Source organism: Fulvia fulva, chromosome 2 (assembly GCF_020509005.1).
Source record: "Fulvia fulva chromosome 2, complete sequence".
Lineage (NCBI taxonomy): Eukaryota > Fungi > Ascomycota > Dothideomycetes > Mycosphaerellales > Mycosphaerellaceae > Fulvia > Fulvia fulva.
This window is the reverse complement of record NC_063013.1, coordinates 1,767,847-1,794,735: the sequence shown is the minus strand read 5'-3', so window position 1 is coordinate 1,794,735 and position 26,889 is coordinate 1,767,847. Positions and strand designations below refer to the sequence as shown.

The 26,889-nt window shown below is 53.8% G+C and overlaps 10 protein-coding genes across 10 annotated transcripts; 7 read left to right on the top strand and 3 right to left on the bottom strand.

Moving 5' to 3' along the window:
- Nucleotides 1-1,905: 1,905 nt before the first annotated feature.
- On the top strand, nt 1,906-3,180 carry CLAFUR5_02817 (uncharacterized protein; the record flags this gene model as incomplete). Its single annotated transcript, XM_047901965.1, has 3 exons — nt 1,906-1,935; nt 1,985-2,190; nt 2,241-3,180. The coding sequence occupies 3 exons, from the start codon at nt 1,906-1,908 to the stop codon at nt 3,178-3,180; spliced, it is 1,176 nt and encodes a 391-aa protein (XP_047757760.1).
- A 1,814-nt stretch (nt 3,181-4,994) lies between these two features.
- Nucleotides 4,995-6,392, bottom strand: CLAFUR5_02816 ([3-methyl-2-oxobutanoate dehydrogenase [lipoamide]] kinase, mitochondrial; the record flags this gene model as incomplete). The annotated part of the gene is made up of 1 exon (XM_047901964.1): nt 4,995-6,392. The coding sequence occupies one exon, from the start codon at nt 6,390-6,392 to the stop codon at nt 4,995-4,997; it is 1,398 nt and encodes a 465-aa protein (XP_047757761.1).
- A 552-nt stretch (nt 6,393-6,944) lies between these two features.
- On the top strand, nt 6,945-8,213 carry CLAFUR5_02815 (uncharacterized protein; the record flags this gene model as incomplete). The annotated part of the gene is made up of 1 exon (XM_047901963.1): nt 6,945-8,213. One exon carries the CDS (start codon nt 6,945-6,947, stop codon nt 8,211-8,213), a length of 1,269 nt encoding a protein of 422 aa, XP_047757762.1.
- Nucleotides 8,214-10,002: 1,789 nt separating this feature from the next.
- On the top strand, nt 10,003-10,452 carry CLAFUR5_02814 (Plasma membrane proteolipid 3; the record flags this gene model as incomplete). Its single annotated transcript, XM_047901962.1, has 2 exons — nt 10,003-10,011; nt 10,063-10,452. 2 exons carry the CDS (start codon nt 10,003-10,005, stop codon nt 10,450-10,452), a joined length of 399 nt encoding a protein of 132 aa, XP_047757763.1.
- A 1,080-nt stretch (nt 10,453-11,532) lies between these two features.
- On the top strand, nt 11,533-12,528 carry CLAFUR5_02813 (uncharacterized protein; the record flags this gene model as incomplete). The annotated part of the gene is made up of 1 exon (XM_047901961.1): nt 11,533-12,528. The coding sequence occupies one exon, from the start codon at nt 11,533-11,535 to the stop codon at nt 12,526-12,528; it is 996 nt and encodes a 331-aa protein (XP_047757764.1).
- A 1,342-nt stretch (nt 12,529-13,870) lies between these two features.
- Nucleotides 13,871-15,806, bottom strand: CLAFUR5_02812 (uncharacterized protein; the record flags this gene model as incomplete). Its single annotated transcript, XM_047901960.1, has 3 exons — nt 13,871-14,080; nt 14,208-15,356; nt 15,426-15,806. The coding sequence occupies 3 exons, from the start codon at nt 15,804-15,806 to the stop codon at nt 13,871-13,873; spliced, it is 1,740 nt and encodes a 579-aa protein (XP_047757765.1).
- Nucleotides 15,807-15,950: 144 nt separating this feature from the next.
- CLAFUR5_02811 (uncharacterized protein) lies at nt 15,951-16,546 on the top strand (the record flags this gene model as incomplete). Its single annotated transcript, XM_047901959.1, has 3 exons — nt 15,951-16,022; nt 16,078-16,357; nt 16,410-16,546. The coding sequence occupies 3 exons, from the start codon at nt 15,951-15,953 to the stop codon at nt 16,544-16,546; spliced, it is 489 nt and encodes a 162-aa protein (XP_047757766.1).
- A 221-nt stretch (nt 16,547-16,767) lies between these two features.
- On the bottom strand, nt 16,768-16,974 carry CLAFUR5_02810 (uncharacterized protein; the record flags this gene model as incomplete). Its single annotated transcript, XM_047901958.1, has 1 exon — nt 16,768-16,974. The coding sequence occupies one exon, from the start codon at nt 16,972-16,974 to the stop codon at nt 16,768-16,770; it is 207 nt and encodes a 68-aa protein (XP_047757767.1).
- Nucleotides 16,975-20,772: 3,798 nt separating this feature from the next.
- CLAFUR5_02809 (putative transcription factor TDA9) lies at nt 20,773-24,423 on the top strand (the record flags this gene model as incomplete). Its single annotated transcript, XM_047901957.1, has 3 exons — nt 20,773-20,860; nt 20,923-24,294; nt 24,344-24,423. 3 exons carry the CDS (start codon nt 20,773-20,775, stop codon nt 24,421-24,423), a joined length of 3,540 nt encoding a protein of 1,179 aa, XP_047758581.1.
- Nucleotides 24,424-25,500: 1,077 nt separating this feature from the next.
- Nucleotides 25,501-26,709, top strand: CLAFUR5_02808 (putative glutamine amidotransferase DUG3; the record flags this gene model as incomplete). The annotated part of the gene is made up of 1 exon (XM_047901956.1): nt 25,501-26,709. The coding sequence occupies one exon, from the start codon at nt 25,501-25,503 to the stop codon at nt 26,707-26,709; it is 1,209 nt and encodes a 402-aa protein (XP_047758580.1).
- Between the last annotated feature and the right edge of the window lie 180 nt (nt 26,710-26,889).

Below are 26,889 nucleotides of genomic sequence, written 5' to 3'. Positions count from 1 at the left end.
TTACTGTCATCGTGCCATCGCCTTGCATCATTTTGGGCGTCGTTCCCACGCAGACCTGGATCGATCTGAAAGCGACATGGGTATTAGAGTTAAGCATACTCTTTGGCTTACAGCTCAAAGAGGGGCTAGCCAGGTAGACAGCAAGCTCATTTGCTCGCTTGTATAGAAACATGGCATAGTGGTAGCTGTGATTGGTGGTGTAACAAGCTTGTCCAGAAGCTCAGAAGCTTTCAGAGCATGACAGCCGTGTATCCAGCTGGTTGCCTCACTGGGAAGCTGCGGGGGTCTGCTAAAGCACGAGCTCTCTGCAATGAGTTAGCTTAACTGTTTCGAGACCGAAGGTTTGGCTGCCGCGTGCTCGGATGGGAGGCTTTCCGTCGTCTGACGCAGGATGTAGGTGAATGTTCTTCCAATGTCAGTGGCTGCGCGGCGAATGCCGTCCTTCATACCGCTTGGATTACTTCTTCAGTCGAGCTCGATCCTCCTTTCAATATTACTGCAGGCTTAGCTTCATTCCTTGGCTTGCAATGTGCGACCAGATGTCCCTGCAATGTTGGGAGGCAGGTGGGAAGCCATGTTGGCATGTTCCCGGCCTTGAAGGATCGGCGGAGAGAGCGACGATTGTCGTATCACATCATCGCTTGCAGAGTTCCATATGGACTCGATGGATGTCACGGAAGGACTGATCCCTCGTATCACTCCAATAGTGTGCAAGCTCAGTGCTCTACTGCTTCTGCCTGACAAATCTAGCTTTCCGTGGGTGTTGACCGTGGGTGTGAAGCCCACGTGGGCTGTCGCATGTTGCAGTGAAGAAGATGTTGGTGCTCACCGATGTCGAGATCGTCAGATGCCGCTTCTGCGAGGCCTGTTGGGGGAGCTCACGCGCGTGAGCAGCACCTCTATAGCGAGCTGTACCTGTGCCGCATTAGGAACCCTAACTCAGAAGTTCCACGTTCGGTGTACGGCATAAGAGATGGTCGTTTAGCTGACTCGTTATGACGATCAGCTTCATGCCACGCCGACTTTTGCGGCTTCAATTGTTAGCGTCCACGGCGTCGTAAGCACCTCGAGATGCGATGGGACGATGTCCAACGTCCAGCCACATGAAGTCTCACGGATGTTATTGGTGTGCTTGAGGGCACCATCACAGACGTCATGAATCACCTCCAAAGTTAGCCTTCGAGCTACTGCTATTCCACCTACGCCACAACGCCCTGGAGGGACAGTGGTGCCAGGATCTAGATGCGTCAGTTGGAATCCAGCACCCCATTCACACCATGGCATCGCTGTTCCCAGTCATGGGGAGTGAAGACGACCGTGAGTTCACACAGCCTGACTGGAGGGCATGTCGCAGAGCGCTCGACGACGCTAATACAGCCGACATCATGTCCAGACTGCCGACTAATTAGTGATGGTGCGGCTTCAGCAGAGCCTCTCGAAGACGCAGATGGCGGCTACTGCGGCGATATGCCGGAGGGCTGTCAAAATTCTCAGCGCCATAGGGACCAACAACGCGATGCCACCTCTTACTTCAATGCGAAGCTGGATGGATGTCGATCCTTGTTGGAAATCGCGTTCCTTGAAGCACCACGCGCCATGGAGCGACCGCAAAATATCGCTTAGTCGCGGTTCGTGATAGAAAGCATCTACTGGCGCCCAATAGTCAGCGTGATATTGATGACAGTGATGAGGGTAATCCGAATGGCGATGGAATGATGGATGAAGTCTTGGTGATTGTGGTGCTCGAACAAAAGCGCAAGGTTCCAGCGCTTGCCGAAGCTTCCGCGAGCAACGTCGACCTCACCTCTGTCAGCAGCTGTCATCTTTACCAAAAAGCGTTGATCGTTGCATCGGAATCGCCTTTATCAAGCTCACCAAGAACCTGGAACGTGTCTCTCACACAATATGGGCTCAGCAAGCTTCGTGACTGCGCCGGTAGGTCATCTTCGAAGCGGCGAGGGCAGCACTTCGCTGACCAGCAAAGGTGGTACTGCTGCTATCAGCTTTCCTTTACTACCGCTCGCCGTTGTTGTATACGTTCTACTACAACGCCCCCGACAGACTTGAAAAGGTCAGCGAGCTGGGCAAGTGGGAGATTCGCTTCCAAGATCTGGTCAGAAACTGCGAGGACATCTACCTGAATGACCAGGCTGGATGGGCTCTGCTGAGCTGTGACCCGGGACGAGATGAGTAAGTACATGCGCTGCATGCCCTTCGACATCGAAATTGATGGTCTGCAGATGGAACACAGTGATGGGCACTTTCGTGAACCACGTTCCCCCGCCATCGACTGGTCTCTACTTGTACAAGTATGCTGAGGAACCACAAACACCACCACAGAAGCTAGCCTTGCAGCGGTCTGAGGCCGACCAGCCTGATGACTTCCATCCATTGGGTATCGAGTACCATGCGGAAAGTTCGACTCTCTTCGTCGCAAACCACGCACACTCCGGCTCCAAGGTCGAGCTGTACAAGCTAGACGTTGACGAGGGCACCGCTGTACTGACCGACACACTCGAAGACGCCAAACTGGCAACACCCAACTCCATCGCAGCCATCAGTAGCGATGAATTCTTCGTCACCAATGACCACTACTTCAAGGTCAGGGACAATCTCCCATTAGCAAAGTTCGAAACATACGCCGGGCTTCCTTTTGGCAGTGTAGCACACGTCAAGCTTATAGACGAAGAGGCTCCTCAAATCACGACTCTGGCCAGGCTCCCTTTCGCGAATGGTATAACATTCCTCAACGACAGCTCCGTAGCTGTTGCGAGCTCTACCACTGCATCGATCTGGATATACTCATTCATTGAAGCTCGCTTCCTGGGCGGCACGGTTCCATCCTTGATGCTGTCCAAGAAGATTCCCTTGTCATTCGTTCCGGACAACATCAGTACGGACAGCAATGGCAAGTTGTTGATCGCTGGCCACCCTCATGCGCCGAGCTTGGAGAAAATTGCCAAGAACAACAGATTCTGTCATACAGCAGCAGTCGACGCTGAAAAGTGTCAGCTAAACCGCTTGAGCTGGGTCGCTGAGTGGTCAGAGGAGACTGGAGTCAAGAATCTGTATGTCGGAGACGAATATGGACCTTCTTCGACTGCTACGAGGGATGTCTCGAAGAAGATTGGCTTTGTGACGGGGCTTTATGAGCGTGGAGTGCTGGTCTGGAATGAGTAGATCGCAATGGATGCAGGAATGGAAATACAACACACCACCGTCTACAGCGGTGTTAAACCAACTCATGAGCCCTCGGACAGCGCCATCCGCTACTGTTTTCTGCCACTCTGGGTTGGGCTTAGTCCAGAAGCTGCACCATACTCCGCCATCTCATAAGCAGGCAGGTTGACATAGCAACAATCCTCGTACCTCGTAGCTCTGCATCTGCAGGTCCTCTTTGCTGCAATACGTGGCCGCTTGGCGCGCTTGAGCTCCCTAACGAGGTCCTCCTTCTCTGGCGTATTGGTCTGGTCGATTGCGATCTGTAGGTGTACCCCATTGTTTCGGCTCTGATGCTGTGCAGTCTTTGAGTCATAGTAGGCAAGCCGCACAACTTGTCGCAGGACCTCTCAATTCTGAATGACATGTTCAACGCCTTTCTTCCACTGTACACGTCCGTTCGATTAGAACCCGCGGTCGATGCGTAGACCGAAGTAGCTCAGCGCTTCGCACTTATGTACAAGAGCATTCATCAGACGGCGGAAGGCGGCATAACTTGTTGGCTTGGTCTGGAGTCGAGTGTGGTGTGGACCCTGGATGTCACGCTCGTCGAAGCGGTAGACGAAAATGATGGCTTTCACTTTATCGAGGTGCTGCGACTGGTCGTGAAGCCATGATATTGCCCCCGTGCAAGTCAATTAGGGTCGCTGGACTGCCCTTGCAGCTTTACCGTATGTTGAAGAAAGGTGGCCATCGGAGTGATGCTGTACAGAAAGGTGAGGGCAGGCATGGCGTGCTTCGGCACAGTCCACTAGCGCCAGCGTAAAGCCGACTTGCTCCTGAGGTGAATGTAGCGAGCAGCTTGCCGATGTATCTTTGCAAGACGTTCCCATCGCCTGTGGTCCACGGTCTGAAGCCATGTATCCAACTCCAGCTCGTCTCGCCCATCCGACAAAGACTGCCTCTATGGCTCAAACAATCGACGACTTCTTAGCATAGCTGGTCAATGCATCTGGTCTCTATCTCCACAGCCGGTCCCACTGAGCAGTGGGAACTGGCTGAGGAATCGTCTTCCACTGAGCAGTGGGGGACTGACTGAGGAGTCCAGAAGATGATCCGCTCGACTCGGATAGAAGTCAAAGTCGGCGCTTCTTTTTTTGTCACCCCTTTGCCTTTTCAGCTTGTCAAACTACAGCAACAAGTCCTCTTAGTGGTCCTGCAACCCCTGATATACAGCTCGTACCCTCCCTACCCATCCAACAAACCAAGCCACCATGGCTCAATCAACAAAGACTTCTTAGCATAGTTGGTCAATGCATCTGGCCTCTATCTCCAGAGCCCTCGTTCCCAATGGGTTTTCCCAATGGGTTCGACGGCTCAGGAGCCCAGAAGATGATCCGTTCGATTCGGATAGAAGTCACTCATCAACGATGATATCTTCTTTTTGCCACTTGGACGGCCTTGAGCATAGATACCGCCAGACCCTGCACATGAAATCCGGTCACTTCCAATCCCTTACGTGACGGCCGCGGCATTATGCACGCTCCCACCTGCCCTGCATCAATCCACAACCCATATATACCACCACAAACACCCCTCCCCGACCAGATTCCATAGATCGCTATGGCTCGACCAAAGCAGCAAACATCTTGCAAGGGGCCCTTGGTTCAATTGGTCAGAACATCTGAGATGACAAACCACCTCCCGCGCGTCTCGACCAATGGCAAACGGCGAAGGGAGTTCTCAGAAGATATCAGTTCGAGACTGGTAGGGCTTGGCAGTATACTTTTTGCGTGTTTGTATCATGATGGCTTCTGTCTGGTCTTTCGTTTCTTTCATTCCACAATCTTGCCCACGCCCCTGAGGCTGAGGTATACATCCGTGCCCCATCCCCACATACTCTGTACGGCAATACCACCGCCAAAGTACTCCGCGTACGCTCTGCCCAGCGGTAATCCATATCCCAGACCTGCCAGACTGCTTCCACCCGCTGCTCCTCCACTTATCGCGTCCAGCGCGTCAACGCCTCTGTTTCCACCGCTTACCTTGTCCAGAATCTCGTCTTCGTTGAAAGTCGTGAAGCCATACTCCCATAGTTTTGAGTAGTTCTCCGGACCGATACCACCGCCGCGATCACGTATCCGTATCGTTACACCAGGAGACTGCTTGTCCAGAGGTCTGATGTTTGCAGATACTGCGTAATCGGGCCCGCTTGAGCCCGAGGCGTGATCGACACTGCCCTGATCGTAATTGCTGATCACTCCCACCGGCGCACCTTCCTTCTGGCCGTGTTTTTGCTGCTTTTGCAATTTGGAATGTCTCGAATGCGAGTCCTCAGCTGCAGGAGCTGGTGCGATTGTGATCTCGATGGGCTCCTTCTCCATTCCGGCTTCTATAGTGGCACGGAAGCTGTTCTTCAGCAATTCGGTGAGGATGTACTCGATGTGCATGGGGATGTGGGCGATGGATGATTCGGGGCTGCCCTTCAGTACGATGGTGGGGCGGACGCCATATTTCAGCTCGCAGATCTCGCCGACGGTATGTTCGCAGTTGCGAATGATGTCTGCTGGCCGTAATGCTGTGTCTATGACGCCAATATACGACGGTGGAGCGTCATCTGGATGATCGGACAGCTCGCGATGCGGCTGGCTGCTGAAGTGCAGTGCAATGTGTTGTTCAGCGATGAGTCGAGTACCGATTCGTGCACGTAGGTGCTCGTCCAAGAATCTTGTAATCTCGTCCTTGGTGATGTACTTTCTCGCCTCCAGGAAGCCTCTCGCCAGGATGGCTATGGTATTGTTGTGGGTCTGCACCAAGTCTGCCATGACCTCTGTGAATTTGATCTCCTCTTCCAGACTCTCGATGTTGCGCTCCGCGAATGGGAGGAGTGTTGAAAGCGAATGCACATAGTTCTGGTGGATCTGGCTGACGTTGGGGTTGGCGACGACGATGTACGGCAGGGCTCTGAGGCTTTGGATGCGGTGGGCCAGTCGCGACGGCAGGATTCCGAGAGTGAAGTTGGCACTGTTGAGCAGCGATTGCTCTGACAGAGGTGGCCTGCCATGCTTGCACAGGTCGGCCAAAGTCAACGGGTACAGTGGCTTTGCTGCGTATCTGGCGATGTCGGCATCGGTCACCGTCTTGGTCTGGAGGTGTCGCGTGCCTGGTCGTGTGAGCGCTGCAGATGGTCTAAAGATGCCATTGTGCCGTGCTACAGCTCTCAGGCCGAGCATAGTCGGCACTGAATCGTGGGACTATCGGATGATCATGGACCGGAGGGGCTGGACACCTGATGACTGCGATCGAGTCGGGTTTTAGATGGAGTGAGTAATGCAGGGACTGTGAAAGGCAATTGCAGCCGGGCTCGGGCATTTTCGTGGTAATTTGACGGATATGATATGGTCAACAGTAGAAGATAGAGTGACGAGAAGGGATTATATATGGTAGTGTAAGCGGGAAGAGAATGTTGGTGGCGCCAATGTAGAACTATGCGCACGATCACGTTCTGTCGTGATGGCGCGTCGCGGGTGGGGTTGTGATGGTGGTGACGAAGCGCCCTCAATGCTTTGGACTCGTCGTTGTCAACAACAGCACTACAGTACACTATTCCGGGGCATTCGACGCGTCCTTATCGATCCGAAGCCGCGTCGCCCAACAACTTAACAAGCAGGCCGAGAGCCCTTCCAGCCTCCGATCGTCAGGCTTCGCGTGACGAGCACCATTCAACACGACTGCACGACTGCACGAGCGAAGGCACACATGAGCCACACATTGTTTCAATCACCATGGAGACGATGACTGCCTCCAACTACACCAACACCCCTCTGGCCCAGACCACATCGCACATGCGGACGCCCCAACCCGACCGACCTTCGAAAGCGACGCGACCAGTGCAAGCAGGCGACCCGCAGCAACCGTTGTCCGCGCCGGCATCGCAAGAGAGCATGTTGAGTGTGAACAGTGCCGCCAGCAGTGTTATGCCGCGACTGCAGGCCAGCGACAGCAACTTGTCGCAGCTCACCACTTATACCGACAACTCGTCGCCGTCGTCGTCGGTCGAGTCCACCGCGCGACATGCATCGCATACGTCACACAAGACCGCCATACAACGACAGAGGACACCGGACGATCCGTTACACACAGCATATTTGAACGGCGATCATGCATTGGCAAGTCCCATGAGCATCACATCGCCTGCCTTGACGAATGGTGCAAAGCGGACCGCAAGCGGACACGTCAAGAACGCGCCGAGTCTACCCAATACGCCTTACACAACAACCTTTCCCGGACGCGCGTCGCGTCGCGAGTCCATCTCTTCCTCCGGGAGCAGAGCAGGAGAGTTGGCTGCAACGTTGAAGACGCGTCTTGGCTATGCTATGGCTAAGGTGCAGAACGGGTGGGAGCACAAGCAGTTGCATGAAGTCGAGCAATTGGCCGCATACAAAGCACGACCCAACCGCCACAGCATGTCTCATATTGACCAGCGGCCTGGTACCAGTGGGCTGAGCAACGGCACCTCTCGTCTTACAGTGCACGACAACTACCATAACCGTGATGGTCTCAACGTGGCCGGAGCGCCACCGAGCAAGCGACATTCTGGGCATCATTCGGGTATACTCCAACAGGCACAGCACTACACACCTTCGTGGTGCACTACTCCCCGGCTACAACCAGCACCCGAGATCAGGCCAAACTCGAGCTCGAGACAGTATCCACCACAGGGAACGAGCCACTTCCAGCAGCAAAACAATGCCATGTCGCCACCTCGCACACCTGTCAGTACTGCCACGAGTAGACGGCCACCAGCGATTCGGACGGAGCTACAGACAGCTGAAGCCGAACGAGACGCGTTACAGGCCCTTTTCCAACTAGGGTCGCCACACACATCGCAGATGCCTCGGAGTGCAACAGCAGCATCCAGCCAAGCGTCGCCCCAGAAGATGAACCTCGATACGCCCCGGCGGGTAACCTTTGCACGGAGTGAGAGCGACAGCAGTGGCGGGAGTGGCCATGTGCAGTACAGTTCTGCAGGCGTGCTCGAGAGCCAATCATGAAATCGGGTCCAGGATATGTTACATGATGCATTGTTATGACTGACTTGTCGGCATTGGTGCTCGGGAAGATACCCAACTCTGCGAAACATGGCATTGTGTTTCTTGATTTCTTGCTGCCATCTTACGGCACGGGCTATGAGCTTATGAATGGGAAAGGAGAATGGAGTTGCACGGCGAAGTGGGCTAGGCTTGTGCATATGGGCGATGGGCGGCGAAGAAGCCACATTTTAACGATTGTCTATACGACCAATTCAACACTTGAAGCATTATTCTTTTCGGCACATAAGCGAGAGCTGCGGTGAGGCACAATGTTCTCGGGGTGAGGCTGACCAAGAAGCAGGTACCAGCAGAGTTCACATGCCGTACCAGCTACGTTGAACGGAACATGCTGCACGGTCGATTCAGCCGCCACCCCTTCAAAAGCCCCAGCTTCGAGGACTCATTACTCACGTCGATCCGCATAAAAAGGAAACCGACCCGACAACTCGAGTGGATGTCGCAGTAAGGTACCTGGACTGGTCACTGCAGTAATCGCAGCCGTGCTGCTTGGTGTTGTTCGACATTCTTGGTAAGGCGATGCCTCCTTTTCCTGATAGACAGCAATGCCACCGACTATGAGTCCTCTTCGAACCTTGAAACGAGCACTGCAAGGTCCCATTCTGTTTGAAGCCGTTGATCGGCATCTGCAGGATGCGTCTTCAGGTGTAATCAGCTAGCTGCTGTCGCGGTCAGCCAGCCGTGCGCACTTCTCCCACCTCGATCTTGCCGATTATGCTTGATACGATTGATGACAATGTCTTGGTATACCGCTCTGTTCTTGGCGAACGAGCATAAAGGAGTCCAGGAATAAGGTGTTGAAAGCGCCTCTTTGTACAATGCCTATTTGGAGACATTCTTTGAGGACCTTGTAGAAGAGACTAGATATAGATCAACAGCACCTCTCCCACACGGGAACGATCAGTCACTCTCGTAAACTTTGCTACCACTTCGAACTCGTCCTTCACTCGAGAACCACGACTCCCTCAATGGCATCTTCCAGCAACCCACTGCACCGCATTAGCTGCTGGGCACGTAGACACAGATTGATTAAGCAGAAGGTCACATCCGGACCAAAAGTTCGAGTACAAACGCTTCCATATCCGCCCAAACGCGAGAGTCGTCTCATCGAAATCCACGAGGCTCTTGCTTCAGCACCTCGCGATGTCGTCCGGCAGCTCGACAGTTGGAAGAGGCGCAGCCAGTACGAAAGGCTCGACTAACGCTGTGGCACGAGGTAGGGCCTTGATCTGTTTTCTTAGTCATTCTGTACTTTTGTAGCGCGGTATCGCTATCCATATTCGATGCCTGCTCTTTTACGTGAGAATCGTCGTTCATTCATGCCTGATTGATATCAAGAAGGAGCGCTTAAGCCACCTCGCAGTGCATCGCCACCTGCAGTTCGCAAAACTTCACTTCGTCCAAGTACATGTACCTTACGTTCAGCCTGCTCAGGTTTCGCACCGGACCCAGGCGGCTGTCACTCGGCTTGGCATTTCGTCAGTGCGCATGTGACACGTGCGTGGCTATGCAAGTCAGTGTATCCATGTTCGCAGTTATGACCGGTGTAACGGCCGCGTGAAAAGAAAAAGAAGGCTGACGACGATGAAGTCAGACAACTGAAACTTGACACCACCTGCCATCTTCACCCACTTTTCTGCTGCACAACAATCCACCCATTAGCAAGCTCTCGCAAGCATCATACCGCTGGAAGAGAAGCTCACATCAGCCACCGGCCTGTCACAACTCAATCATGGTCTTAGTAGGTAAACGCAGCTGCCTATCCTCACGACAATAGCTCACAGTGCAATAGGGCGGCGCGATTCTCGGTGTGATCGCTGTCTTCCTCCCACCTCTTGCAGTCTTCATTCGCGATGGCTGTGGTGTGCAATTACTCATAAACATTGGACTATGTTTCCTCGGCTGGATCCCAGGTATCGTACACGCCTGGTACGTGATCTTGGAATACCCGAACATGCGACAGCGGCACCGCATCAAGAAGGAACGGAGGAGGAGCTATTCGACCGGTGGTGTTCGTACGCCCGTACGTGGAAGCTACGACTCTGGCGTTGCGCGACCAAGGAGCAGGAGCAGGTCGGCGAATGTGTATGCGGGTTCGAGGCAGCCATATTATCGCGATGAGATGTATGCGGCGCCTGCGCGTCAAGGACCCAACCTCCCTCCTCCGCGGGCCAAGTATTAGCTTCACATTCGACAGGCTAGGATTCACAGCTTCGATGGGAAGGATGCTGGAAGTGTGGCATTAGTAGGGAGGAAGGGTGTGCATTGAATGTCTGCAGCAATAATCGAGCAGAATCGCGAGCGGATCGGCGGCCACAGCTCCGGATGCCGGGCTTGGCACAATTCGACCATTCGACATCAGGTCATGAAGGTAGACAACAGAGACGGCAACATCACTTCAATGTATCTTATATCTACAGATCTCCATACTCCAGAGCTTGAGATGCTTCGTGGGCACATAAGAGTCATATGGGCCTGGGCTTGCGACACGGAATACGGTAATGCCGCCTCGCTTCACATCACCCACCAACGCCTCGTTGGGCCAAGAGACGACAGTGTGGTAGCACAGTAGTAGCGACTATTGCGATGTGTGTACGTATCGGCTGCACTTCTCTGGGCACGAAAAGGTGCGGCCTCATCTGGTTCCACGCTGACAACGTCCCTGTCGTGCCTGCCTCTTCAACTCCCTGCGCCAATCTGATTCGTCGACCCAGTGCGGCCCCAACACTTCCATCCATCGCAGCGAAGCTAAGCATACGCTCGTACTATCCGCAATGACCCATCGAAGGCAGTAGGTCTGCTCTGGCGTGGTGCTCGTTGTGGTGCTGTCCGACGTGTTTCTGGTGCACGCGGAGAAGCTCACGACTGCTATCCTGGATGCGAATGTAGCACCCACCAATCTTCCGACTTCACCTCCTGATTTTAGTGTACAATGCCATTGTCGTTGGACGATTTCTTTGTTGTCACGTGGGATTAGTATATTCACTTACTTCTCTTTGTTCTCCATTCACACAATGCCCTTGTTCGGTTGTCGAGACGTTAACAACACAATGAACATTCACGGTGAGTGTTATTGGGGGACTCTTAGAATACCCTGGGTTCCCATTCCAAGATCCTCTTCGTCTTCATCTTTCCCCAGTTCCAACTCGTGCTACATACTGCATCTCGAGTTGCAGATACAGGGCTTCCAACAAGATCAAACAAAACCGAATTCCATTCCGGCACAGTCTTCCAACTAAAGACTACCGCAACAACAGTAGCGATGGACAGCAACAACAACGCTAGCATGCCGGTCATGCAGCCCGCTACAGCTGGATACTATGTTGCCACGAAGCACGTCCCCTGCCCCTACGAAGGTTGTGACAAGTTGTTCACATGCAAGCACAACGTCGATCAGCACATACGCGAAGCGCACACTTTCGAGCGACCTCATGCATGCGAGTTTTGCGAAAAAGATGGCACCTTCGCATCGTTTTCGCGGCCAGCGAGCCTGTACCGCCACGAGAGAACGATCCATACATACTTCAGAGACGTCGGCCCCAGAGGACGTCGCCCGATCAAGAGAGGCGTAGGACGCAAGAATGCACCAAAGCCGGTCGTTCCCGCTCCATCCGAGAGCCACATCAACGTCAGCAACGATCCAAACCATATCGATCCACGTCTTTTGCAACAAGATCAACAGACTGTTGGCCCTGAGGCTATCTTCTGCTGGCTCTGCTCGGTATGGCTTCCCAACAAGGATACATTCGCTGCGCATGGTCATTTGGCCCATGGTGATCCTGTCAGGGCTGAATGTGGTTGCGAGCTCTGCAAGGCGCACTTTCCACAGCAGGCTCCAGTGCCAGAGCAGCATCCAGTATTCCCAAAGGTCATCAGCACCAGCGGCACCCGAGACCTCAACAGCAGCCTTCTCAACCAGCCGTTTGCCACCAAGCAATCATCAGCCATCCGCCAACCAAAGCCAAATCGGACTCTCGACTTCAGCGCCCTGTCAGTGCTCGACGAGCGGCTCAAGCAAATCCAAGCTACACAGACACCTGATCCAGATGGCTTGGTGGGCGTCGAGAGCAGCGGTGGCGTTGGAAGCCAGCCTGTCAAGCAACCCGCGGCAGCTGCGCGGCCAGATTCTGGCATCGGCTTCGATCTTGATTTCGAGCAGAGCGGGTTCAACGACTACGTTGCGCCATTTGACTTTGATGGATACCTGAACGACTACCCCGGCGATGAGAATGGCGCTGCCGATTACAACTTCAACTAAGATTGTGGTGGAGTAGGGAGTTCTTGGCGATCGTTGGAGATTGAAGTCGGATGTCTTTGTCACACAACACGCATTGATTTAGCAAGAGTACGAGAATGGGGTATTGAGACTTTCAGGACGTCTTAATGGCTAGGAGGAACTGTACTTTGGGGTGGAGGCATGACTGTGAGCGGAGTTTTGATCATCGGGTTGCAAGAACATTGTATTGTAGCGCCGCGTGTGATGGAGAATTGCTTTGCGATAGATTGTATGGTATACAGCTGGACTGTCTTGCATATTGATAGCGTTCGCAGTAATTCGCATAACGTATAACCTTGGGATATAAGCCATCTAAGTCATGGTGCCATTCTCGCTTTATTGTTTGCGCCCCTTTTCATGCTTGTAAACGGCAACTGGAATGTAACTCGTGGTGATGATCGCGGATCCGTGCCTCAGCGCATCGTAGGGAATGACTGTTGGTCAACCGAGTACCTTCCGATCAAAATGTGAAGTTCTGTTGGATCGAGCACGGCGCGGTCTGGACCGTGTCGGCTGTGAACCTCCAGCATCAAGCTCGAATATCGCCTGGGAACGCTTCACCCATTGCGAACCAACTCGACATCTCGTATACTGTTCAAGCTATCCGATACAGCCATCACAGCTTCGCTCACTCACTCACTGTGAGCCTCGCCCTGGAGCTATAAAAGTTGGATGTCAAGTGTACAGCCTCTATCATCCATGGCGTGGGTGCTGTATAGGGAAAGTCCCGTGTCGTACCACGAGCCCTGGTCACTGTCTAGCGACAGCACGACGGTGACACTAAAGCTTGTATGTGACATCTTCCGCGGGAAGCGCCTAAGGGGCCAAGGGCCAGCAGAGTTCTTCAGCTGTGCATGATCGACCCGCTTGAAGCCCTCGCATTTCTGCGATCTGAAAGGTTGGCTTGATTGGGGACCCTTAGCTATACCAAGCATAGGGCTGTTATGGTGCGCATTGAATTCACCAGGAGCTTAGGATCTCAGATGAGCTCCTGGATCTGAGCATGATCCTGGTCATTGCAGGGTTCTGCAGCCTTGCGACAGGCATCCCTTTGCTGGTATTGAAGAAGGGCTGGGGGCTTCCGTTGGATTATATGAAACATGATTGGCTTTGCAACCGCAAAGAGAATATCAGCACCATCAAGATGGTCGATGGAAACCGCGTTCTGCCTCGTAGACAGCGTAGAAGAGACAGCACTTAAGGACACCCTGCGGATATCCAGGCAGGATCATCAAGGAGAGAAGTCTCACAACAAGAGAAGTCTCACAACAGACGAGCCGCAGAATCTTCCTTGCAAGGCATTGACGCGTGCTGGCCCTACTCTTTAACCTTTTCCTATTTGTGTTTGTCTTTCCGCCTCCGCGTTTCGCCTCGCAGAATTCTTGGCCTCGATGACTTCGTCGCATGGGTACCCGTTCGGCCTTAGGTCTTCTACTCGAGTGCCTTCCCTTGAGGACAAAACATCCAAGCCGTTCCTTCTTTGCTCTTCCCTCCGCAACGGATCAGGTAGCGGCCAAGTGCCTTCGCTATTGCCCTGTCGAGTGTTAGGATGCGGGCAAACAATCATAGCAGGCCATCGGGTTGATCAAACAGCTCAGACAAGTTATGACTGTCGGATGTTTTGATGTAACTCAAGCTGGGGCAACGTCTTCTTGACGTACCTGCTTTTTGGCGCCTCTCTTTTCTTTGCCGACCAGGGAACGTGCAGTCGGGCACAGCCATATACTGGGAAATACAGAGTCATCCAAGTTGTCGTACTTATCGAGGTCGCTCTCGATCAGCTTCGCCACCGTCCGATTGCTGGTGATCGTGGTCATGCCCTCTGCCCAGCCATACAGGAATACTGATCGATTGATATCGGACAAGGACTTGCTGATCTGCAAGGCCTCTTGGGGTAGTCGTCCTCGGATCTCTTCCTGGTCCTCCTTCACGATTCGTACTGGAAGGCGCCAGTCATCAGGAACTTTATATGCTGAGAGCGATCGCATCTTGGCGATGATGTCGGTTTGCGCCTTGTGCTGATCATGATGCAAAAGTAGTGCGGTTCTAGCCTTCTCCGAGGGAGTACCTATTGTGTCCACAATCTCTTGCATGCGCTTCGCGGCTTCCTCTGTGCAGATAAGCTCGCGTCCCACTATCGCTGGATAGAGAAGTGCGGGTAGCAAATTCTCGTTGCCTTCGATCTCGACTTGGCGTTGCAAGGCTTTGTGGAACCAGGGTTCTTTGATGACTTTTGAGTGAGAGAACTCTGACACCAGAGCCAAGAGAATGGTGCAGTCAATGTTCAGCGTTGATGTAAAGCTCGACATAGGATCTGGGGCCATAGCATGTAATGCGGTCTCGAGAGCCGGAGCTGCCGCAGAGTCTTCTCCACAAATCACCTCGACGCCGATCGCTTTACATTTCTCGACAATCTCATCCACTTGATTCGTCTCGCCAAGCTGTATGCGAGGCAAGATCAGCTGGACCTGAGGTATCTTCGTGCGTACCCTGAATGACTGCGAGGCAAGGTATAGCTCTTTGGTGTTTCTGACCAAAGGAACCTCGCTCTCGTCGTCATCATCGGGAAATATGCCACTGTCATCGTCATCTGATCCTTCTGATTGCCAGCCTTGCTTCGCGAGATCGAACAAGAGCCTGTTGTTGGTGACCAGCGAGACTTTGGTCCAAAGTCGACCGGACTCCGTGATAGTGTCAACAGTCACAGCCGCTTTCTTGTCTTTGGGAGGACTGCTCTGCTTATCGGTGCCCAGATTGATATGATGCAGCCCTTGACACAGCGATTTCACGGGAGAGTTGTAGTAGACACGCTGATCGATGAGTCAGAGAGGTACCAAGTGCGCACAGGAGCATACGACTCGTCATAAATTACCACGTACCTTGTGCAGAGCTACCAGTTGCTTGGATGTCTTGGCTTGCATCCAAACCTTCTCGAGAAATGGTAGATTTGAGCTTCTCGCTATGTGGGTAGTATTTTCGCTTGCTGGTTGTCGTGATAATCTTTCCAGAGCGTTTGCCTCGGAGAAGACTGTGGACCTGAAATGGGCGATCTCGACTGTGCCTTCTCGACGAGTCTTCTTCAGGTGCGACTGGAAGGCTTCGAGCTCCGCCTGTAATTGTTTCGCTCGAGACACCAGATCGCTGAGCATGTCGAAGGTGGTATTACTCTCAGCGTCATCCACTTCATTGACGTCTGCCATTTCGCCTTTCGCGTCTTGCTGCATAATTTGATGAAAGCTAACAGTAATCAAAGCAGTCATGTATCGTGCTCCAATAGCAAGATTGCGAGTGAATGGCTCATGGGGTTTTGGCGGGCAAGCCACGCCAAGCCCGCACAGACACTTTTTTCCTCAGGTCGCGACTTTTACGTGACAACACTCTGCTATACACTTGCATTGGACAAGATGGTCAACCTCAACACTAGCGACGAGTGGCAGCACCAGACGTCGCTGTTGCTGCAAGCGCGACCTACTACGGTGCGTAAGTACGCCTCAGGGCCGTGGTTCCGGGCTTGACTGACCCATTGATTAGACTCGAATCACCACCAAGTACAAGATCCCTCACTTGAGCGCGCCGAAATATCAGCAGAAGCTGCTTAAAAGGAAGAGAGATGGAGACGGCGAACAGGACGAGAAGGACGGCGGCGCAGCAACACACATACCACGAGCCACACTTACGCTGAAGACGTACGATCCAGAGTCCGGTGTGGTGCTGAAGTTCAAGACGGACAGAGCGGCTGAAGTCGGACGCCTGATTCACGGACTTGGTCGAGTTGGGAGACATATGGCGGCGCTTCCCGAGAAAGCAGAAGGTAGCAAGCGTTATATAACCCGTCGTATGCTATGGCTAACACTCGACCACAGACATACCGATGGAGGACGCGCCAGTGATACAAAAAGCTGCAGAAGTAGTCTCCAGCGTGAAAGATGCAATCACTGGAGACCCTCAACCGCAACAGAGCGCTGGCGGAAGCAAGAAGAAAAAGAAGAACAAGAAATGAGGTAGCCTCCTAAGACGCTGCCCGTGCGCCATCCGGAGTGTACAAAAAGTCGAACAACGTTGCCATGAATGAAAGGCCACACCGTCATCGCCGAGCATTGAACCTCGCAAGAGTCGCGCGGATACAGTGAGCCTGTAAGCAGCGGAACGAGCGGGTCGTCTCTTGGAGCTGGTCGCCAGCTTGATCCGCAGTCTTGATCGTTCAGTAGCACATGCAACGCTTTATGGTCCTGGAACAATCTCCCTAGCGAAGCTGTACTCCAGAAAGTGCTCCACAGCCTCCACAATCTCGCCGAAGCTTGGCTCGATGGGCATATTGCCATGCTCAACGACATGTGGACTCCATAGCGACTTCAATGGTACCCCCAACGGCATGCCAGATGGGAACTCAGACGTCAGCTTTCGCCTTTGGCCATACACAGTCTGCATCTTAGAGCCTTGGCCCGCGCCGTCATTCCGCGCAGCAATGCATGAGCCGATCTTCAACAACTCTCTGTGCAACCGCGTGGCAATTCATGGATGGTGAAACAGCGCTGCACCGAAGCATGGTCTTGTTGCCGTTCATAGCACGAGTCAGGGTCTCACCCAAAACAGCGAATGCGACCAGACTGCGCCACGAGCATTTGGCATGCAGGCATCATGTCCTCGTGGTCCTGGCCTGCTTAAAGCCGACCTGCGAGCACGGTCTCGGATAGTTCTACGGGGATCATCGCTGTCAGTCGCGCAAGATGTGAGAGCTCCTTCAAAAGCTCCCCACCAAATCGCGGGGCAGCAAGCTGCGACTAGGACCTCGTATGCTCTGAACGCAAAATGTGCTTCTTAGTGCAGATTCACAGGGCATAATGCCGATTCACAGGTTTGTCATTGTCCAGTAGCCGTGATTCGCATATGGCTATGGCGATTGCTGCTCCCCATGATTTCGTGCAGGACTGTCACTTCGACAGCTGGGCATCGTCGATTGTGATGCCAGCAACGGGAAATGAGTCGAACATCAGCAACGCAGCAAGCCACCACTCCTTCAGGCATCCACCTCGTTCATGCACAAGACAACGTGATCTCGCCGGCTTGAATGGTCCTCAGCTGTTCCTCCCTACACGTTTCGCCATTGTTCGACAGTGAGAGTTACTCGCAGATATTGACCTGATACAGACACAACTCCGCCGCAGTACATTCCAACTTGAAGAACCGGCAAGAGGTCCGGAGTCCAGCCAGTGTAGAGGCCAGATCTAGCACTGGATTGCGTTGCCTGTTTCGCAATATCACCAAGGTTTGCGAGGGCGAATCCGAGGCCACTTCAATCTATTTCTCACTCATCTATCTCCACAGCACTATGCTGCAGCCATTCAATACTGCGCTGCCGCCAACGTTGACTCACATCGTGATGGCGCCAGGATGGCCGTGCTACTGACCAAGACCCTGATGATGTGGAGCGCAGAAGCAATGCGCCGTCACGAATGTTATGTGGCAGAGTCCGGAAATCGGTGTGGGAGTGTGGATAGCGCAGTCTGGGGCTCCACAGCCAAGTCTCAGTAGCGCTTCACGGGCGTGATGTGGCCGCGAGGCGTTTGCAGTGCTCTGACGCGGCTAGAGAAGTTCGCGTAGGCAGGTGACATTCCTGAGCGGCCTGCAGAGGGCCTGCGTGCATGAAGATGGAAAGGATATTCGACAGGATGTGTGATGATGGACAGCAGAGTAGATCTGCTTTCGGTGACAAACGCTGCACAACGGTGTCGATCGGCGGCGCTTGCGCACGACGTTCGAAGTTGCGGCGCTTGACTTTGCACGTTCGTCTTTCCGCGTGCACAACGGACGAAACTCGCTGTGGCACGACCAACTGCTCGCAAGCGAGACCAATCAGAGGCTCATAATTGCATGTAAGCTTGCCATCTCTCCAGACGCTAAGCATGTTCTCTGGGGTAGTGGCAGTGGCTGGTCTGTCGTTTTGCTTGTCGGCCGAAATGTCAGAGCCTCCGAGCCGCTGAGACCCGCCAGTGGCAGCAGTCTGACACTCGCGATTCGTGCACGCGAACAGTTTAATGCCTCGGTGGAGCCTGCTGCGGCGGCGGCCATGCGTGAGTGCGAGTAGGCACGGCAGCGCTCATCATGCCTGCCGCCGTGGCCGCCGCATATCCCCAATACATGTATCTAATGCCAATATGCTACGATTCGCCTCCGGCATAACTGACTGTGGACACGCAAAGGTCGGCTGCTCGTATCTGCCGTCGCGGCGTAATGTCATCATGCTCCCAGCGCTGGCGAGCGAAGCGCGCTCATTTGCTTGAGTTTGAAGCCGAACCCGTGTCGGAGTCGAGATGACGTTCGGCGACGGTGGGCCAAGGTGGCGTGGAGAGGTCACAAGTACATCGACCGCATGAGTGGCGGACGAGCTCCATATCGTCGTGCAGGTCTGCAGGTTCCGCAATGCATGGAGCCGCTCTGCTAGCTCTACTATGTAGCAACATGCAGCGCCGACGGTGGACCCTTTGCATGATTGCATACGTTCATACCAGCAGCGTGCGCGAACGCAGGCCGCCAGGAACGTCAGTCGCCTGGCTCGTAGCCACTTGCCCGCAGTCATTCGCCATCTGCCAGCGCGAGTTAGGAGGTGTGGCATCGGGTGCGTGCAGCGCCTCCAGCAAACGTGGTATCGGTGCACGCACGGCACGCTCTTCCGACACAAGCTTGTGGTACTGCTGCTACGCTGACCCACCCTGCTGGACACTTGCAATGCAGCGCCAGCCGGGCACGTCGGGCTTTGCCTGTCATAACGCGAGCGAGCTGCGCAGAGCTGTCATCTCGACTCAGTGCTGACGATTCTCTGCTTGGACATGGGAGATGCATTGCGGCTCTCACACGAGGCCAAAACTTCTGCGCAGGCTGCTGCTGCTGCTGCTGATGATGATGATGATGATGATGATGATGATGATGGCATCCGCCGTCGGCCTACCTGCAGGCAGAGCCCACGGCAGGAAGTCAGATTTCCAGGCTCTAGCAGCAATGCAGTATAGCTTTGCGCCAGGGTCTGTCACTGCCTCGGGGCCTAGCACAAACCGTTCCACACCTTCGCGGCCAGCCTGTTTGCGATCCTGGCAAATCAACGCATGGAAGCCGCTTGGACGCTCCAATCCACAGCGGCCTCGAAGCTGCACCGCGTCCAGACGCACCATGCGTTCACAGCGCTGCCGGCGTATCGATGTCAATCGCAGCGCCCACCAGCAGGTGATGTAGCTTGTCCTGCCAAAGGCAGCAACCTTGCACCAACAGCGTCTTCCCTGGTTCATATCTGCCGGCACACCAAGAGCTCAGGTTCAAGCAGACCTATGCCTGAAACGTACTGGCTTGTTGGACTTCCTACTGATCTGACCACATCGGCCTCGGAAAGTGGTACCGGCCCTTTGCGAGCAAGGTCACGGCACTCTTCTCCAGACCCCAGATTTTCCCCAGCGATACATTACTCGTCCCTCCATTGGCAGCGTCTTTCGTCCATGATTGCTCATCATTGTATCGCCGAACGCCGAATATAGCATACACTTGGTCGTCTGGTTGAGGGCCGGTCAGTTCTTCGCCCCGTGGAAACGTAATAAAACAGCATCGCCTATTCGGGCAGGCCAGAGAGGCGCTCGACATTAGAGTTAAACTCGCAGCCAAAGAGACTTTCACTGGCTCCAGACACTCCGGGCCCCAGCAGAGAGCCAAACTCTATCTTAGGTCGGCCGTCTTTGCAGAGAGCACAACTGGGTCTGGCGTCCAGCTGACGAAAGCTTTCTGGTTGGGCTTCTCTTTTACTTTTGCGAATACTGTAACACGAGCCTCGAGCGTGACAAGCTTCAGCATCGAGAGATACCCATTGGACTCGACATCAGACACAACGAACCTTTGCAGTTGGACTGGACACTGCACTACAGCGCCTGTCACCATCGAACACCTGCAACCGTGTAGTCGCCAAGTTTGGCCGGCCGAGCAGTGTCCGTGTGACACCACTGAAGCGTACGACGAGCTGCATATCGGGTCGCCATTTCGCATTCGAACATAGACTCCAGCTGTGTCCAACCGTACGAACCGCGAGGAGTACCGCGATTGCTCTCGATGAGTGCTCGTGCACAACGATTCGACCTACCTTGAGCTACCCTACCTCTGTTCGAATCGAGGTCCTTCTATTCTGCTTCACGACAACCTCTCGCTTTTGTTTGTTGAGTTCAGAGCTTGCAGCATTGTACATATCAGAGCATGCAACCGGACACAGTCAAGCAGGAGCCGGAAATCGATTCTCCAAGCTCAAATGTAAAGCCCGCAACGTCTGCGAATCCGGCGAATGGTATGGATGCCGATACCTCGACTACAAGATGACCATTGCATGAGCTAATACCAAATGCTTAGGACGTCCAGCGAATGGTAAAGCAGTCCAGAATGGCACCTCCATTGGCCAGTTTCCGCCTCCCAAGACTGACAAGCCCCGTCCGCATGTCTGCACAACATGTAATCGATCCTTTGCGCGACTGGAGCATCTGAAACGACACGAAAGATCGCATACCAAAGAGAAGCCATTTGAGTGTCCGGAGTGTACACGATGTTTCGCGAGACGAGATTTGTTGCTGCGCCATCAGCAGAAGCTGCATATGACCAATGCCACAACCCGTCCACGACAAGGTCGGAGGGAGAGCGTTGGCGGAGCTGGGATCAATGGCAATAGTAGAGTGCGCAAGAACTCGGTTGCAAACGCGAATGTTGGTGGCGCTGCTCGCAACCTTGCACAAGGGCGTCCCAGGGCAAACACAATTAGCCACATCGATATGGCGTTGCTAGGTATCTTCGACGGCAACAACCCACACTTGAACCGATTGAACGCACTGGGACTCAATGGGCTGCATGAAAACCACATGGCCATGAACGGCCTTCCAGGAGCAGGCAATTTTGACTACCGTGGTATGTCAACGGCGATGGGCCATCACGGCAACATTCACGGTCTTCCAAAGCTTGACACTCACATCAACAACCTGGACATGTCGACTTCCCTGCAGACTGCACCACCACGCGCCAACTTTGGCGGGTTTGACATAGATCAGCTGTTTACACCGCACACGACGATCAACCCAGCTGCGTTGCATTTCGGTGGCGCCGGCTCGATACCATCCTCAAACATACCATTTGGGTACGATCCGGCGACCAATCAGCAGGTACCGATTGACGAAGATTTCGGATGGATGCGCAACTGGAATATGCATCTGGGCAATGGCAACGACAACGATCAAGCTATTGATGAATCGTCTCCCTCAAGAATCAGCAGTGGAGATAGCCCAGGCGACTTCTCCGAGAACATGAGCAACAGCCAGGCAGCCATGCCAGTCCGACACAATAGCTACCAGTGGCCGCAGCATGATATGCAACAGCAGCAGAACATGTCTGGCGCACCATTCCAGCTCGAGGCGCTTGGGAACGGACTACCGCGTCTAGAGGCTGCCAATGGAACCATATCGCCTTCCAGCTTGCATGATCCAACTCCTACTGGCGACGCGTACTTTCAACAGGCTATGATGCATCAGGCTGGGCAAAGCCAACATCAGCACCACCAGTCGTTATCAGAAATCATGCACAGCCAGAATGGCGCTGCGGCGTTCGGGCACACTCTGTCCCAATTTGATTCCAATAGTCCTAGCATCGCTTCATCCTCCATGGCCGGGAGCGCTCGACAAAGCTCGGTGACATCTATGTCCACAGACTCGATCACCGATTCCACGCGGCAAGCACTTCTGAGCAGTCTGGCGCAACCTTCTGTAGTGGGCGGACACAACCATCGCAAGTACTCGCAGCCATCTGTGAGCTCGCCATTGTCTCCAGCAGCAGCAAATCGGGGCAATATGCAGAGCCAGGGAGCCAACCTCCCGGGTACAGCTGACATTAAGAGGTACATCGAAGCCTTCATTCAATATGCGCATCCACATCTGCCAATCGCGCATATAGCTACTTTGTCGTTCGATGTCATTGAGACTAACAGTGGACCACGAGGAACGCCTCCCTCCACAAATCCTGCGCACAACGCCTTTACTGGTGGCGCCCGTTGCCTCATACTGGGAATGGCAGCAATTGGTGCCTTGTACGAATACGATCATCCAGCGTCAAAGGATCTGTTCGAGGCAGCCAAGAAGATGATTCAGCTTTACCTCGAAGAAAGGCGCAAGGCGGATATCTCTGCTGCCGCCAACCGGTCCAGTGCAGCCAGCGAGACCCCACTGTGGCTTGTCCAGGCGATGCTACTAACAGTCATATATGGCCATCATTGCGGTGATCGGATCGCTGCCGATATTGCCAGCAACCACATCGCCGCGTTGGTCAGCCTGGCAAGAGCAGCAAATCTCGCACAGCCACGCACAGATGGCTCTCCCCCAGCAGCAGGTGATGGTTCGGAGAGGAATGGCGACGTGGAAATGGGCGACCACAATACAACGAACGGCACTTCCAGCCACGAGGGTGACCTGCACGCGCAATGGATTAAGTGGAAGACTGGAGAAGAGCGCAAGCGATGCCTGTTTGCCATTTTCATCCTATCAAGTCTGCTCACAACTGCATACAACCAGACGCCAACCATCATGAATTCTGAGATTCTCCTCGATCTGCCATGCGCAGAGGAGCTTTATGAAGCTCGGAGTGCTGAGGAGTGGCAGGCACGCGGCGGTTTGGCAGCTTCAGAGGCCAGCTCGATCTCCTTTGCCAATGCCTTGAGCTTTCTTCTGACAGCAAGTCAACGACAAGGAAACAAATTCGCGCCCAGTGCATACAATAGCTGCAGCGAGACGGGCACATTGCAATCCGGCGAGGAAGAACTGAAGCCCAGCACTTTCGGTTGCCACGTCCTCATCAATGCCTTACATAACTACATTTGGGAGACAAGAAGCCGCCATGCGAACAAGGACTGGACCGTTCAGGAGACTGAGTCGATGGTCACTAACATCGAGCCTGCGCTGAATGCTTGGCAGGTCGCCTGGAAGGCGAATCCTCATCACAAGCTCGAAAGGCCAAATCCGTTTGGCTGTGGACCGCTCTCTGCTGACAGCATTCCGCTTCTCGATCTTGCGTTCGTGCGTTTATACGTCAATCTTGGGCGCACGGCTGAGGCATTCTGGCGTCGCGACTTTGACCAAATGGCCGAGGAGCTTGCCAACGAGTACGAAGGTCCTCCATCCGACAGCAAAGCGCGCACGGGCTCTACATCTGCGAAGTCTTCATCAGCTGCCCTCCGAAGAGCATCGCAGCTGCAGGGAGGTGACGATCAAGCCTCTACACGCCGTGAACGACACTTGCGCAAGGCCGCGTATTACTCGGCGGACGCGCTCACAATTGCCTGCAGCTACAACATGACTTATGCCGATCCGACTGCGCATGAGCTGCCGATCCAATCGGCAATCTGCTTTTTCGACTGCACTCAAGTACTCGCAGAGTGGTGCACCACCATCCAGGAGCGAGCAGGCCGCTTTCTGGGAATCCTTGGACGCGATGCCATCGACTACAGTCAAGTGCCGGCCATCATGCTCCTCGAGAATGAAGATGTAGACCTGCTGCGTAAGATCGAAAGCATTTGCAATAGCTTGGAGGAGAAGAGGATGCAGCAAGAGAACCTACTCATGATGGATCCACATCACGCTGGGAGTACATCTGCTTCTCTGGCCAATGGCATTGATCTGAGCTCTTGCGGTCTCGGCAGCAAGGTGTTGAGAGTCACTGCCATGATGTTGGAAAAGGCCGTCATTTGGCCAAGTAAGTATATTGCACGGCTTGTCATGTAGCATGACTAACATATCCGCAGTCACTCACGTCATGGCAAAAGCACTCGAGACAGAGGCTTCACATATGGATCGACGTGCCGCAGCATCATGCATGCAATGAACCACGACCGTAACGACCGCGCTTTTACCGATTCGAGATATCCCAGTTGTTGATTGTTGATGACTCCTGAATATCATTCGCAGTACGACGTTGTAAATACACCACGGGACTGAGAGAAAGAGGTCACTTGTGAATAAAAAAATACTACGAACGATTCTAAAGAAGGGTGAGAGAAGAGTTTGGTTGGAGATGCACTTATGAGTGAGTCCTGATGCATAAATCTGTCGTTATCATTCTGTCGCGCAGCAGACGATATGGCGAGGGGTCAATGATTACAGTTGCACTGCATGGTGTTGTTGTTGTAAGGAGCACTGTGGGACGGATTTGGGGAACTTGCTATTTTGTTTTGATGTATGCAGGACAGGCTGGAAGGAATAGGGACGGCTTGGTTGGTTTAGGAGCATCGGGGAAAAGTGCTGCTTTGCAGACGGGAGAGGAAGATGTAATTATGTTGTCATGCAGAGATGGCAATGGCTGTTTCCTAAGCCACCACACGTGAGATTTATCCAGTATCAAGCTGTGTGCATGCTGTGCAACGATGCGTGATGTTTGCGCAGCAGTACATGTAGTGCGTGTAGAGTGCGTGTAGTAGCAATGACAAGGATTATATCACGACACCCGGCTCGGACCCCTGCTGCACCGCGTGGCGCCATGCACAAAGACAAACATGTGTATGCACGACATTCTTGCGCCTGCAAGATTGAACCTTCAAGAAGCAGCCGTTCCTGACCCAATCTCGCGGACGATCGATCGATCGCACGCGCTGCCTTGCCTTGCCTTGCCTTGCCTTGCCTCATCTTGCGCCATCATAACGTGTCTGCCGAGGAGGCATCGACGTCCAACCGGAAACCCCTCTCGTCACCTCCTCAAGCACTGCGGCACGCGCCCGATTGGGGAGATTCGAGTGCGACCAGCCCTCGCAGACCACCTGGATGTCCGGCAGACGGGGCCTAAACGGGAGCATAGTAGTACTGAAGTCGTGGAGCAGTGAGGAGAAGCAGTGAGGGGCGACGTGAGGAGTGCCGAGTACTGCCAAAGGCCCGATATACATAATATATCCAAGCCCGGAACCTCGACATGTGCCGTTTTCTGATATACTCCGGCCAGTCGCCCATCCTCCTCAGCCATTTGATCACGAGTCCGACCCATAGCATCCTCACACAGAGCTACGACTCGAGGTTGCGCATCGACACTACCAGGCCGCATAATGGAGATGGATTTGGGGTGGGATATTACACTACAGCCCCAGCGCCCAGAGGGAGGAGTCTGAGCAATACACATCCCAGCCACAGCTATGCGCCCAAGGAGGAAGTAGTCGACCTCGGACCCGAGCCATGTATCTTCACGTCAACGATTCCGGCATGGAACTGCAGGAACTTGGAAAGGTTGGCGAGCAAGACGGTCAGTCCGTTGATCTTTGCGCACGTGCGAGCGAGTACGGAAGGTGCACTGAGTGACAGCAACTGCCATCCCTTTTCGAGGGGAGCGTTGATGTGGATGCACAATGGTGGGATCGGAGGATGGAAATTGGGCGTGAAGAGACGGTTGGTGTCGGAGATTGGTGATCGATGGTTCGAAGGCATTCAAGGCTCCACCGATAGTGAGTGCGCCTTCGCACTCTTCTTGGACTGTCTGGACAAGGCTGGAGTCGACCCCGACGATGCAGTGAAGCAAGTAGATGGTTTTGGTCACACGGTGCTGAGGAAGGCAATGCTGAAGACTATCGAGAGGATCAATGGATACATCAAGAGCCTGCCAGATTTTCGAAAGGAAGAGGAAGATAACTTCACGAGCTTGCTCAACTTCGCCGTGACTGATGGAAAGAGTGTGATATGCACTAGATACGTCAGCTCCAACAAAAATGAGGCTGCGAGCCTGTTCTTCAGCTCAGGCACCAACTGGGCAGAACAACCTTCTGCCACGCCCAACGCGAAGAGCAAGGTCGGGAAAGGGGAGTATAAGATGGAGAGGCGGGACAAGGGAGCCGACATTGTGCTGGTCGCATCTGAGCCGTTGACCTTTGAGCGCGACAATTGGGTCACGGTCCCCACGAACAGCGTCTTGACGATACACAACCAGAACGTGCTGATACACCCGATCCTTGACGAATACTACAATCACACCGCCAGCTTTGTCCGAAGCACTGAATTTGCGGCAGACAAAGGGCAAACTACTGGGGATGGAATGGCAGAGAAGAACAGTGCACAAGGGGCTATTGCCAGGATGAGTTCGGTTGATGGCCTGGCTGATCGGGGGGGAGGTGTTGCGGTGGGAGCAGCGGCGTGAGAAGAGTTTGCATTGCGAGCTCGGAGACGAGTTCTGGTTCATTCGCCTATATGGACTTTGGTTCATTCACCTACAGCATCAGCGAGTTGCGGATTTGGTAAAAGATGCAGACGGGCAGTAACCTTACGGGCAACACGCATCCATACTGTCGGATTCGATACTAACGGCCTGGACATGCTT